At 51.9% G+C, this 12,893-nt stretch overlaps 3 protein-coding genes across 3 annotated transcripts; 1 reads left to right on the top strand and 2 right to left on the bottom strand.

The window, feature by feature from the left end:
- The first annotated feature begins 4,346 nt into the window (after nucleotides 1-4,346).
- inl (inositol) lies at nucleotides 4,347-7,202 on the top strand. The gene is made up of 2 exons (XM_955820.3): nucleotides 4,347-4,703; nucleotides 4,967-7,202. Exon 2 carries the CDS (start codon nucleotides 5,113-5,115, stop codon nucleotides 6,724-6,726), a length of 1,614 nt encoding a protein of 537 aa, XP_960913.1. The 5' UTR covers nucleotides 4,347-4,703; nucleotides 4,967-5,112; the 3' UTR covers nucleotides 6,727-7,202.
- An 18-nt stretch (nucleotides 7,203-7,220) lies between these two features.
- Nucleotides 7,221-9,300, bottom strand: NCU10547 (hypothetical protein; the record flags this gene model as incomplete). Its single annotated transcript, XM_011396486.1, has 3 exons — nucleotides 7,221-7,668; nucleotides 8,136-9,004; nucleotides 9,085-9,300. 3 exons carry the CDS (start codon nucleotides 9,298-9,300, stop codon nucleotides 7,221-7,223), a joined length of 1,533 nt encoding a protein of 510 aa, XP_011394788.1.
- A 475-nt stretch (nucleotides 9,301-9,775) lies between these two features.
- NCU10546 (4-coumarate-CoA ligase) lies at nucleotides 9,776-11,943 on the bottom strand. Its single transcript, XM_955819.3, has 2 exons — nucleotides 10,216-11,943; nucleotides 9,776-10,152 (listed from the first exon to the last, which is right to left on the bottom strand). Exons 1-2 carry the CDS (start codon nucleotides 11,869-11,871, stop codon nucleotides 10,078-10,080), a joined length of 1,731 nt encoding a protein of 576 aa, XP_960912.3. The 5' UTR covers nucleotides 11,872-11,943; the 3' UTR covers nucleotides 9,776-10,077.
- Nucleotides 11,944-12,893: the final 950 nt, after the last annotated feature.

Here is a 12,893-nt window from a genome sequence, read left to right as displayed (position 1 = left end):
ACCAGGTGGTGTGAAAAAAAGTTCGAACACGCTTGAGGTGTTATACTAAAGCAGACCCAGCAAGTGTCCGGACCTTTTTTTCCACACTACCTGGGTACCTATGGTACCCACCAGCAACCCACGATCGGGCATCATGCAGTCGGCACCAGAAACATCTAATCTACATCGGATCTGATGAGACTGGCGCGCCAACCATCATCATATCCCGCCGTCATAACCATCGATGCGCATTACTCAGTTCGCGTTCATGGTTTATCAGACTTCTGGAATTGGGACCGTCTCCCCGCATGATATCGAAGTCGCGAAGGCGGATGGCTGGAGGCCAAGCCTGATGTTGCCGGGCTGAAATGAGATTCAGAACCACCATCCAGCAATATTACGTTATAGATATCAAAGACTGAATATCGTGATACAGCCTCGCGAATGGTTGAATCACTCACTATCCGCAAGTCTGGGCTCTACCGTTAATATGCACAGACCAACGTTGATATTCGACGATGGTCCGACTTTCCAATACACTATGCTTGGCACTGCCTAGGTGCCTCTACCTATACAACAGTTTCTTCTGAGACGAGACAATCACTTCCGTACAACATTATTGGCCAGCCCATCGTCTGGATCACAGACATCTCCTTCCCATTATGTGATTTTGGATTGTCCAGTTCGGAGTTGATCGGCTTCGTTTCCGAAAGGTATCACTTTAAGGGGTTGTCGGTTGTCACAAGGCTCGAACAGCCAGCATGACTAACCCCTTCCAACGCAGCTGAATGGCTGGCTGCCTCTTTACCGTCGAGCTCACCATGGCGTCGAATTGTCTGGATGTTTGTTCTCAAACAATGGCTCCTACTGTCCCTTCAACAATGCACATCGCCTCATACCCTCTCGGTAGCCCTGCTTCTCCAGAGATGGCTGGCTGACCTGGTTTTCGGCCCCTTCACTGATGCGATGAGGCGGTTTGCCGGCATCACTGCTTACATGCCATTATCTGTTGATATAACGGGACAATATACCCTCCAAGACGTCAACAAAAGTATTGTCTTGATGGTGATGTCTAACGTGTTCGTACAGGTCGGGTTCAGTTTCAAATTGACAACTCGAACACCAAATAGAATTAGGTACGTGACGAAAACAAGTGATAACATCAAGATAGTTAATTGTCACCAAGTCTAGTAGTGAATGATGCCGTTGGTGCCGGGAACAGGCTATGAACCGCCAGCTTCGAAAACTCACGGGGTAAAAGAGCAAGAGCTGTTAAGAGTCAAAGTTGGCTCAATGCAATCGACCGTCCAGAATACATATTCGAGGACGGGTGTTTCCGTGAGAGCCTCCGCGAGATGTGTCCCAATTTGTCCCTTCACGCCTAGCCATCTTAACGAAACCAAGCCATGGCCTGTTAACTTACCTGCTCGGCAACGTCTGCATGACAATTTCTCTGTGGTTCCGCGAAAGGTACCTACACACACACACACATACACACACATACTTATATATACGGTGGTTGAAGACCCGGGTCAACTACACCATTCGCGTACTTCAAGAAGACTGCCATTCCTCATGTTAGTCCACGGACTTGACTGGCTCACTTAGTCATCTGGCCCTCACCTTTTACCTACGTGTTCTCGATTCTGTTACATCCTCTCTCCTTCCTCTCCTCGTTCTCTTCGCTTTCTGCAACACCAATGCGGAATCTCTACTCCGGTTCCGGAAATGCCGGTATTCTCAGGTTGCATGATGTCTTTCCCAATCAGAAACTATGGGCAAAAGAGCTTCCTGTCTCTGTCGAGACGTTACGACTATCAAGGGCAAGTAAAGTCCAATAAGCACCAAGTGGCCTCGAATGATGAATAGTCTTGTGTTGTGTAACAACAATGTAGCCACTGTAGCCCCTTTCAGCGTCGTTCGTTGGCTGTCTCTGTCTGGGTTACTGTAGTCGAGCATTACACTTGGAGGCGAAGGGTCTGAAACTCGCCATCTCGATGCCTTCGGTAAATTTGCCTGTCTGTCCTTGTGTCTTGTCTTTGTTTTGGTGATGTGTTGTTGCAGACAGGACGGGGAAATGTCAACCTCGACTCCAGACCGCTTCCGTGGTTCAGAACCTCTGGTTTCCATAGCCCGAGGCATACCTAGACACACCACAGTCGGTTTTGTGTCACTCGAAACACGTTTCTAGGTGAAAAAAAAGGTTCGAGTTGAGGTGGATATGTCGTCTTTTCCGTGTAACAAAGGACCCTTGATCTTCGTAGGACATTTCCTGATGTGTGTGCGAGTGCGTCGTGTCCGTGTGCTCCCCGGTAGCGAGTTCCAGATCCCACAAGTCGGTTCTTTGTTGCGTAGCTAACAAATTCTCGACAGATACTGAGAGCGACTTAGTTCGATGGCGATGGCCACTTCTTGGAAGAAAGACCGTAAAAGAAAAGCCATTAATTCGCCAGGAAAAATACAATGTTGCTTCGGGCTTCTGGGAGGATTATGCTGGAAGCATTTTGAACAACAAAAAGACACCAAACCTACCCCTTTTTTTAGACTGGTGAAAGCAAAAAGGACAGGATGCATGGAATCCGAAAGTAACCTTCATCATGCAGGTGGATGTTGTTGGGGTTACCTATCAGTTCGAAAAGTGTTCCCAATGGGGACCATCCGTTGCCGTCATGATGCAACTTTGCGCTGTCAATTGAAGCTGCATGACGTGGGTGGGACGGGCCTCGAGCCAGGGGGGGGGGAAACATATAAGTAAGAAGTAAAAATAACAATAACAATACTAATAAAATTTGAGAACTTTCAACACCTTGTGTTCCACGATGCCAGTCGGGGCAAAGCTTTTCATTGCAGTGATGGTGTGGTACTTTGTGCAGGATCTCATGAGCCAAGGTGCCGAAGCCCTATCATGATTACAGCAACCGTACAAGTTGCGTTTGTTGGCCTGTGAGCAGATGACTATTCACATATGCTTGAGCCCAGCTGGAGCATGGTTCTTGTTCGCCATGATACGTACGACCGTGGGGGTTTGTTAACAATGAGCTCGCTTCTGGCCACCCTTTCTCTGGTTCTGCGCCCTCTGCCTGCAGACGAGAGACAGGATTACAGAAATCCAGATATCTTCGGGTGCTGCCACGACAACATGTCCAGGGATTGATCAACAATGGCGTTAATGACTCACGGTAAGAGCAGAAACTAGCAGCTGCGAGACAGCCGCAGTGCAGTTTGCGGTTCGATGTCAACCTACGACAAGCGAACACCGGCTCACAATAGTTGCTGATGCAATGCACTTTCGATGACGGACCAATGTCGAGCTCGAGACGCGGGATGTGCAAGAAGAGACAAAAATCGACAGACCGCCCTTCATGTTGCCGTTAGGACCGGGACGCTACCTCTACTGGTAGTGTGTGTACCTAGTCACAGGTACCTCCTTATCGGGCTCGGCACCCGAATCTGTCCGTTATCGAGTGGGCAAATCGGCAGGCTTGGCGTTGCCCGCTGTCTGGCGAGTCCCGTCTGGATGTCCCCAGTGCAAGATGGTTCAGGGGTTTCCGTGTCCGGACCGGGTGGGTGGAAGACCCGGCACCCCACATCACATTGTCCCCAACCTCCCCCGACAGTCCAACCTCACAACCGACGCGCCGTGGCACGATGGCCCTGTCGGGTGCGGGTGAACATTTGACTAAAGAATTTGTTGGAAACCCCGAATATTCGCCCTTCTATCGGAAAGCGTTGTACAGACCTTGTCTCTCACAGGGGGCAACTTTAACCGGCGCCTGTCGATTCGGTCGCCGAAAGGGCAGACAGCGGCTTCAGACAGGATCAGGATGTGCATGCGTGTTGAGGTTTTTGTGCTCGTGCTTGCGTACGTAGGTAGCTATGCCTGCACGCGAGCGATTGTCTTTTCCATCTGATTCCGATACCAAGTCCCCCCAGCTGGGGGGAACTGTTGAGGAGCCATTGAAAGGTGAACGAATCGACCAGGGAATGCGAGATCAAAGAACCATCCCGGGGTAAATCACATTCTCTCTTTTGACGTTATTATGTACTGTGTATTTCTTGGGGATATCGGCGATGGGCGTTTGCCATTGGTCGTGGCACGGGGTCGTATCACTAGCAGAGTCCCAACATATCGTGAAATAAACATATGATTCGACTTTGCAATCTGAAATGCCAATGTCCTCTGCCCCGGACCGGACAGGCAGATGCCACCTACGGGCGGGCAAGTCTAGAGCCCGAAAACCCCGGAGCTTGGACAATGGCTGCGAGATCCCTGTATGTACCAACTTGTATGGTAGTCTACCCCCAATTGTATACCTCTAGGTGCCCTGGCGCGCGATCTCGGACGCCCCAGAGTCCCGTCTCCCCCCTTGACCGCCCGCCGCCCGGCCGCCGCGCGCGTGGTGCATGGGAAATGGAGCTCCAACAATCTCCAGGGCAGACGTGCATCCACATCGGAACCACCTCACGAGAGGCTAATGAGGTACATCTCCCGCCATGTCCCTTGCGGGCGCCCTTGGCCTGTTTGTCGGGTCCCCAGGTATATAAAGAAGGCTCGTCAACCAACGTCTCTGATTGTTCTTTTGTTTCGATCCCCCATCGTCTTCAGAAAGATCCATCCCGGTCACAATCTCGCACTCCCCCCCCTTAAAGCAACTAACCATCTGATCGCGCTCCCGAGCCGCGATCCCATCATCCGCCAAAACGTTTTCCAACCTACTCAACTCGTAAGTCGACGGTTTCCAGGTTTCTGCCGCCGCTTGCATGTTCCTGCCATCCCTACGACCGCCCTTCTGTTGCGTTTTCAAGCCCTCGCTTGTTGACCCTTCACCACGCGGGTTGGTGTGAGTGAAGGGTCGGGGGAAATGTGTTTGAGGTCGTCCCATATTCCCTAGCCCAGTCACAGCCCTTGCGGCTCTGCGCTTTGTGCCACTGGCGGCCGTAAGAAAATATCACAATCTTTAGATCTTTCACTAATATAAATTATCAGAGTCCATCACCCGTACGCAGGAGCCCGTTGTTCTGCCTCGCCCGGAAGTTCAGCGGACTCGGTCTTTACCCCATAAAAGACCGTCAACAGCCAAGATAGCCAACCAACCACTTACCTGCACCTGAACAACCACCTTTACCGTCAACATGACTACCAACGGTATCAACGGCACCAACGGCGCTCATGCCAACGGTGATGGACATATCAACACCACCCCCAAGACTTTCGTTGTCAACTCCCCCAACGTAGTCTACACCGACGAGGAGATCCGCTCCAAGTACACCTACCGCACCACCCTGTGCACTGTCGAGGGCGACAACTATGTCGCCGTCCCCAAGGAGACTGTCTACGACTTCAAGGTCGACAGAAAAGTCCCCAAGACCGGTCTGATGCTGGTCGGCTGGGGTGGCAACAATGGCACCACCGTGACCGCCGGCATCCTGGCCAACAAGCACAAGTACAGCTGGGCTACCAAGGAGGGTACCCAGGAGGCCAACTACTACGGCTCCGTCATCATGGGTTCCACCATCAAGCTCGGCATCGACGCCAAGGGCAAGGATGTCAACGTTCCCTTCCACAACGTCCTTCCCATGGTTCACCCCAACGATCTCGTCATTGGCGGCTGGGATATCTCCGGCATGCCCCTCGACAAGGCCATGGATCGCGCCAAAGTCCTTCAGCCTACCATGAAGGAGCTTGTTCGCGAGGAGATGTCCAAGATGGTCCCCCTGCCCTCCATCTACTACCCCGACTTCATTGCTGCCAACCAGGAGAACCGTGCCGACAACGTTCTCCCCGGCTCCAAGGCCTCCATGGAGCACGTTGAGCAGATCCGCAAGGACATTCGCGAGTTCAAGGCCGCCAACGGCCTCGACAAAATTATTGTCCTCTGGACTGCCAACACCGAGCGTTACGCCGACTTGATTGACGGCGTCAACGACACCGCTGACAACCTCCTCAAGTCCATTGAGGCCGGCCACGAGGAGGTCTCCCCTTCCACCATCTTCGCCGTTGCCTGCATTCTCGAGAGTACTCCCTTCATCAACGGCTCCCCCCAGAACACCTTCGTCCCCGGCGCCATCGAGCTTGCCGAGAGACACGGTGCCTTCATCGGCGGAGACGACTTCAAGTCCGGTCAGACCAAGATGAAGTCTGCCCTGACCGACTTCCTCATCAATGCCGGTATCAAGCTGACCTCGATTGCGTCCTACAACCACCTGGGCAACAACGACGGCTACAACCTTTCCTCGCAGAAGCAGTTCCGCTCCAAGGAAATTTCCAAGTCCAACGTGGTCGACGACATGGTGGCCGCCAACAGCGTCCTGTACAAGGAGGGCGAGCACCCCGATCACACCGTTGTGATCAAGTACATGCCCGCCGTCGGCGACGACAAGCGCGCCCTTGACGAGTACTACGCCGAGATCTTCTGCGGCGGTCACCAGACCATCTCGCTCTTCAACGTGTGCGAGGACTCCCTCCTTGCCTCGCCCCTGATCATCGATCTCGTCGTCATCACCGAGATCATGACCCGCATCCAGTGGAAGGCTGCTGAGGCCGGCGCCGCTGCCGAGAAGGACTTCAAGCACTTCCACAGCGTCCTGAGCGTCCTCAGCTACATGCTCAAGGCCCCCCTCACTCCCCCCGGCACTCCCGTCGTTAACGCGCTTGCCAAGCAGCGTGCTGCCCTTACTAACATTTTCCGCGCTTGCGTCGGTCTCGAACCTGAGTCTGACATGACCCTTGAGCACAAGCTCTTTTAGGCTGTCAAACGTCAATCATACACGGCTGCAAGCACATTCTTGAGTGGAGGATTTTGAGATCTGAGCTTTTAGATGGAGGGATTTTGGGATAATGCGAGCCAGCCTGAGAGTCGCTGTTTGCAACAGCACAGCGTTAATGGGAAATTTTGAGAAAATGGTTAAGAGCGGGTGATATGCTGCCAGGAGGGAAATTAGAAAAGAAGATCATAGTTAGTAGCTTGATCTTTGCTAGATGCCTTGAAAGGTACAATAATGAACACCGTTCTTACATGTGTGGTTTTGCTCGACCTTGGTGATTGGTGTACGGTACTACTGTGGTGGTTGTTGACCGTGATACAAACTCCTACCACATAAACCACAACATCTTGTCATACTTGACTCAACATTCTCATCCTTGACAATTACTTTTCCTCCTCAGGTACTATCATTCCACGTCCATCAAGCGGTAACATATCAACCATTGGAGTCACCAACGCCCGTTTTCTCGAACATCTTCACCATTCCACGCCCAACACACAGAGCCGCTTGACCCCCGCAGACCACCCAAACGTCAAGGTAACACGGGAGTACAACAGCCGTTCTTCCAAATCTCTAAGTTCCAATGGGTCGACTTTGATCAGGTCCTTCCAGACATGTTGATGAGATTGAGGCACAGCATAGTAAGCATCGTGATTGTCTTCATGTGAAGTAGCAAGGTCAGAGACATCGTTATTCGGCAATGATTCAGTCGCTGTTCCATGCTCGCCGTCAAAACAGATGCGACGACCACCTCTGAGCAACTCAGACCATGCTCTGTCGCTCCAGACCAACTTGCACGGGGTGACGCATCCTGTTTCGTCCGCGACAGGTCCGATTACACGGGGGTTAATGGTCAGTTCGCAGTCTTTGTGGCAGTTCTTGCACGTCGCGGAGGACTGGTTGGAGTAAAGTGGAAAGTTGCAACTAGAGATAGGCAATGTCAGTTTTCAGTAACTAGTCTTTTTTTCTCGCCAAGAAAGGAAACAAGAGGCATGCTATTCTGCACCAGCTGCACTGGCGACCTGCGATGGGAATCGCTGCGTCTTCGGGCAACGATCAAGATACGAACTTCGTTCGAAAGCAAGTGGGAATGAAAGAGAAAAATACGGAGGACGTGGCGGGGCTCTTTTCAACCATCAATGAAGGCGACAAAAACAACAAGAAGCTCAGTCGCCCAGGAAACTTGGGGGAACGAACCACCATGCTCCAGCAGCGACCTACAAAAGCTGTACCACGGGTACCTCGCACACCGGCGATGTTTCTGTGAGTAAGGCCTGGTTCCAGACCTTATACATGATACGGTCCGTAGGTAGAGGGGTAAAGATGAGCGATGGGAGAAAGGCAGTCTTGTGTGAAGTACCGTACAGGCTAGTTACGGTAAACTGACTCACCATTCGAAACAACAAAGTCTGTTCTGTCTCTGGCTCTCGCAGATACTGACACCAAGGATGAGGACGTTGAGTTTCCCGGTAAACACAACGCTGGCGTCCTCTCTAACCCTCTCATCCACGTCTGCCAAGGTATAGAGTACCCTGTTCGGGCCGTTGATAGCTTGTTCGACATCCCATACACCAACGGGGAACGGCGTGTGTGCCCGCTCTCTCTTTCTTTGAGCTTCAGCCATTCGTCGAAGCCAATGAGCATCTGGAAAGTCGGGGTCCACATCCACTATCGAGTTCAGGGCAACCCCCAGTCCTGGGTTTTCGTTGCCCTTCTTTCGAGGGTAGAGTTTTGGATTGGTAATTAGTAGGATGGTCTGTCCAGCGGTCCATTCGCGTGCCGAGACAATCTGGTCACTCCAAAGTTTGAGAACACAATGATCTGTTTCATCACAGACATGAACCTCGACCAGTTCCAGAGTGCTTGGTTTATTGTTGGCCTTGATGGTCTTGCGAGGGCCAATGCTTGAGACACAGACAAGGATATTTGTCAGGATATCATCCTCGTGCTTCCCCTTGGTATGAGTGCCTTTCATGAAGGCTCTGAGGCTTATCAGTCCCGGCATCTGAGAGGACGCAGAACTAGTGTTATATTCCAGAGGGATTCGACACAGACCCGTCTCCTCTGGGTTCATTCCATTTTGGTGGAACTTGATGCATGATTGCGAAGCCGGGCCTGGGTGAACAGGAATAATCATCGACACGAAAGGGACTTGGATAGTAGCTGCCGTTGAGTATTCGGCCACAAAGCCGGTCCATACTGTGACCAGGTTCCCGAGGTGGAGGTTGATAAGGTCGGATTGCGTGCCGAGAAGTTTTATCTGGATTTTCTTTGGTGTGAGCTAGATGTCCGGAGATTTGTTTCAGACGAAGATGAAAAGGCTAAGGATGTTGAACTCACGGCAACTACTCCAGTATCGTCTTTAACCACCATGAAATGGAATCCAGAGGGAAGAGAGGAAAGGGCTCTGGGCTGATGGTCAGGCTTGGCCGGGCATATATTGACAATTCTCCCCATGAATCGGACCTTGCCTCGTCCTGGCTGAAGTTCGGAAATGTTGACTCTGGCATAACTGCCTTGTGGCTTCCATGTTTCTGTCAATGGCGCTCGGCTCATGTCTGCATGATTGGATATGGTTGTTCCTGGGAGTGTCTGGGAGAAGGCGGAAGAGGCAGGAGATGCCTTTTGATAGAAAGATTGAATGGGTGGAATGACCATGGTCAGTGTTCGCGGTAGAGGCGCCGGAGAGTTGCAAATAGGTATTCAGCTTCCAGCATATGGACCTGGCCAGGATGCGCCCCGCTAGAAGTAGATAGGTAATGGTTTGACTTGACGGGGGACACAAGTTCGTAGAGTCCATGTGTTGCTTCTTTCAACTAGCAGCGAGAAGTGAGAACGGAGTGGAGGAAAATGAAGTCGAAGGTCGGACTATGACTGCACTCGTGGTGTGGGGGCGGCAGCAAGGTACTCTTGCTCTGCCCATCTCGAGGAAGGTGCTTGAGAGCACTTGCCTATTGCAAGCATCAAGGACCAGGGGAAGAACCAACCCACTTACTCCTTCTTTCACAAATTCGTCCCACACACCTTGCTTAGGAGTTTGCGACCCTCCGTTCAATTCATCCATCAAGCCCACTCAGTTTCCGCTGCATAGCTACCTATGATCCGTGGTATCTCACCGACACTCTTCTTGTATCCCGATTTCTGGCAGATAACCTCAACTCTATGGATGCATTCCACCGGGTATTCACTTAGAAAACCATTCTCCTTCAAAGGTATGTATGTTGCCAAATATGGCAAGTTTCTCTACCCATTGCTTCCACCTGTTTCCTTCATCTTCCCATATCCTCGGCCATGAAGTAAAGGTAAGTGTTGTGGAACCAGTCTACTCCTGTCTTAGAGCTTCGATTTAAATTCTCCGACTTCTTTGTCCGCGCGATCACGCAGCTGCCTACGCAGAATCTTGCCAGACTGTACGAGTTACGCATTAGCGCCTAGGTACGTGCAACATCAAAAGATATAATCAGAACTTACCGGGTTCTTCGGAATGTTGTCCGTAAAAACGACGCCGCCCTTTAGCTGTTTGTACCGAGTCACCTTGCCGGCCATCCAGCCGGCAATCTCCTGTCCAGTAATCTTTGACTTGGGATTCTGGCGAACGATGTAGGCTCGAGGAACTTCCTCGCCGTTGATCGTCACACCGATCACCGCGGCATCGGCTACTTCAGGATGCTCGAGCAACAGCCCTTCAAGTTCAGCAGGCGCCACCTGGTTACCCTTCACCTTGATCAACTCCTTCAACCTGTCGACGATGTGAACAATACCTCCAGGCTTGTATGCATCGAAGTAGGCAATATCGCCCGTCTTGAGCCAGCGAGTGCCATCTGCGTCGACGACAACGGTTTCCGCTGTCGCTTCAGGCTTTCGCCAATAACCGCGCATCAAATTAGGGCCTGTGACCCAGAACTCGCCTCTTTCCCCTGCCTTGGTGATCTCGACTTTTCCGTCTAGTGACATCAGCTTTCCAGAGCAGTTGGGCATCATCTCGCCCACGCCTGAGCTGGGTTCCTTATTGAGAGGATCCCATGACATACAAGTACATGTCGTTTCCGTCATGCCCCAGCCCTGGCGAAGACGAAATTTCCCATTGAACAGCTTCTCCGCTTCGTCCGAGACCTCTTTTGCCAACGGAGCGGCTCCAGAACCCAATCCCTCGACACTTGAAAGATCGTATTTTTTGGTAAGAGGAGACTTGGCCAACGCGACCACAATTGGTGGCACGCAGGTCAGTGAGGTAATCCGATAGCGCTGAACATACTCGAGCATCTTAACGAAATCGAAGCTCGGCATGATGTAGATGGGGATGCCGGCCCGCGGCATGTTCGCGACAAAGTATGTCTGGCCATAGGCATGGTAAAGCGGCAGGAAGCAGAGGGCACGCGCTCGCTTTTGCCTTTCCTCCCAGTCGGGGTTGAGGTTGTTGAGGTGGATAACCTGAACTCCGTTTGCGACATAGCAATAATGACTGATCTCAACGCCCTTGGGAACTCCAGTGGTCCCACTGCTGTAGTTGAGACAGCATGTCGTGGTCTGCGGATCCTTTGGCTCTTTCCAGCTCCAACTCTCGGCTTCTTTGGCATTTCCCTGAAGGAGTTCTGTCCAGTGCCTAGCTCCCGCAACCCGGCCCTTCAGCCCTGGTCCAGGATTGGAAGATAGCACTACTTCTTGTGCTGCAGGAGTATCTCCGCCGAGAACAAAAATGCGATCCCTCGGCAGGCCAGCCTCTTTAGCTGCCTGAAAAGCTGTCTCAAGAGAGCCCTGTGCCGTGACGAGGAAGCTGGCTTCACTGTCGCGAAGCTGGTATGCCAGCTCTCGAGCCACAAAACTGGGATTGGCACCTGTGAAGATGCCTCCGGCCATCAAGATGCCAAGGAAGATAGAAGGGAAGAAGATGTTGTTGCCAGAGAAGAGGAGCACTCTGTCGCCTTCTTTCAGACCAGCTTGTTGTAAGCCCAAGGCGACGCGCTTGGCCAAGAGTCGGTAGCTGCTGAGGTCGAGGTAGTTCGTATCAGGTTGCTCAGGATCGATATATGCACGACGGTCTGGAAGAGGACCGCAAGGCGAGTCAAAGATCCATTGTTGCAGGGAGCACCGAGGAACATCGACGGCCCATCGTGATTTGAGCGGCATCTTTTGAGGTGAGGTTTTCTCCTGAGCTTTCTGTTGAGAACGGTCTGTGAAGAAGGGGTCAAGTACCGGCACCACCTCTCGTCTATATATGTCCGGGGGCGGGGAAGGGCGGAAAGGAGGTAAGTGAAGGACAGAGCCACTAGGTGTCAAAAGTCCAGCGCCACAAGATAAGTGAATGGGATGGCTCAACGGGAACAGCTGGCTATAGATGAAGCACGGCAGTAGCGTACCGAGAGGTGACCATTCACTCGAAGCCGCTGTTTGGACAACCTTTCGGACCTCCCTCCCAAGAAGGGACGGAAGATAAGTCCGTTCCCTAGTGCTGCCACTCCCGCGTACCTCAGCATCTCAAAAGGTGTGAACAGGGACCGGTATGAGTGAGTGGACAGGTTGCCTGGTAGCGAAGCGAACCTTGCCTACTCGTGAACGCCACTGTTCGTCAACAAATGTAGGCATTCAAGGTTGCCCATTTTCGGAACTCAGCTTGCAGTCAATTGGCTGAGAAGGCATCTGGGTGTCTCCTCCCCCCGCATTTACAGGGGAGCAGATCCCCCGCAACAGCTTGGGCCAGGGGTTGTTGTGCCGAGGCATGGAATTTCTCCTTGTCGAACAGGAAGCCATAGAAGAATTTTTTGCATCGAAAAAGATGGAACGCCTCGATACATGACGCACAGGCAATGGACTTCTTAGGTCCACCAGAAAGATGGGTCGTCAATGACACGAAAGCCTTGTGGTCTCGGCTGTGACGGCGAAGCAATGTATGGAATTGATTTACAAAGGTGAAGAGATATACTAAGTAAAAGTACCTATCGATGTACATCAACCTTGAACTGTTCGCCTCAAGCTTGTGCGGCGAATCCAATGGAGTGGACGGCCTCAACTGTTCCCAACAAGAAATCTACGGGTGACGATTGATCAAGGGGTATTGTCTCTCGTCTGAAACTTTGGCATTGACCAATCAATACATATTAGGCTTTGGAGCCGATGGTTATTGTTTGTTGTACATTTAGGGTATTCGCGCC

The sequence above is a fragment of the Neurospora crassa genome, linkage group V (genome assembly GCF_000182925.2).
Source record: "Neurospora crassa OR74A linkage group V, whole genome shotgun sequence".
NCBI classification, from domain to species: domain Eukaryota; kingdom Fungi; phylum Ascomycota; class Sordariomycetes; order Sordariales; family Sordariaceae; genus Neurospora; species Neurospora crassa.
The sequence above is the reverse complement of the archived record's forward strand: the minus strand, read 5'-3'. Positions and strand labels throughout refer to the sequence as shown.

Coding starts and splice junctions, on each gene's coding strand:
- inl (XM_955820.3), top strand. CDS start 5,113: ATGACTACCAACGGTATCAACGGCACCAACGGCGCTCATGCCAACGGT.
- NCU10546 (XM_955819.3), bottom strand. CDS start 11,871: ATGCCGCTCAAATCACGATGGGCCGTCGATGTTCCTCGGTGCTCCCTG. Junction 10,153..10,215: donor ACAACATTCCGAAGAACCCG/GTAAGTTCTGAT, acceptor TAACTCGTACAG/TCTGGCAAGATTCTGCGTAG.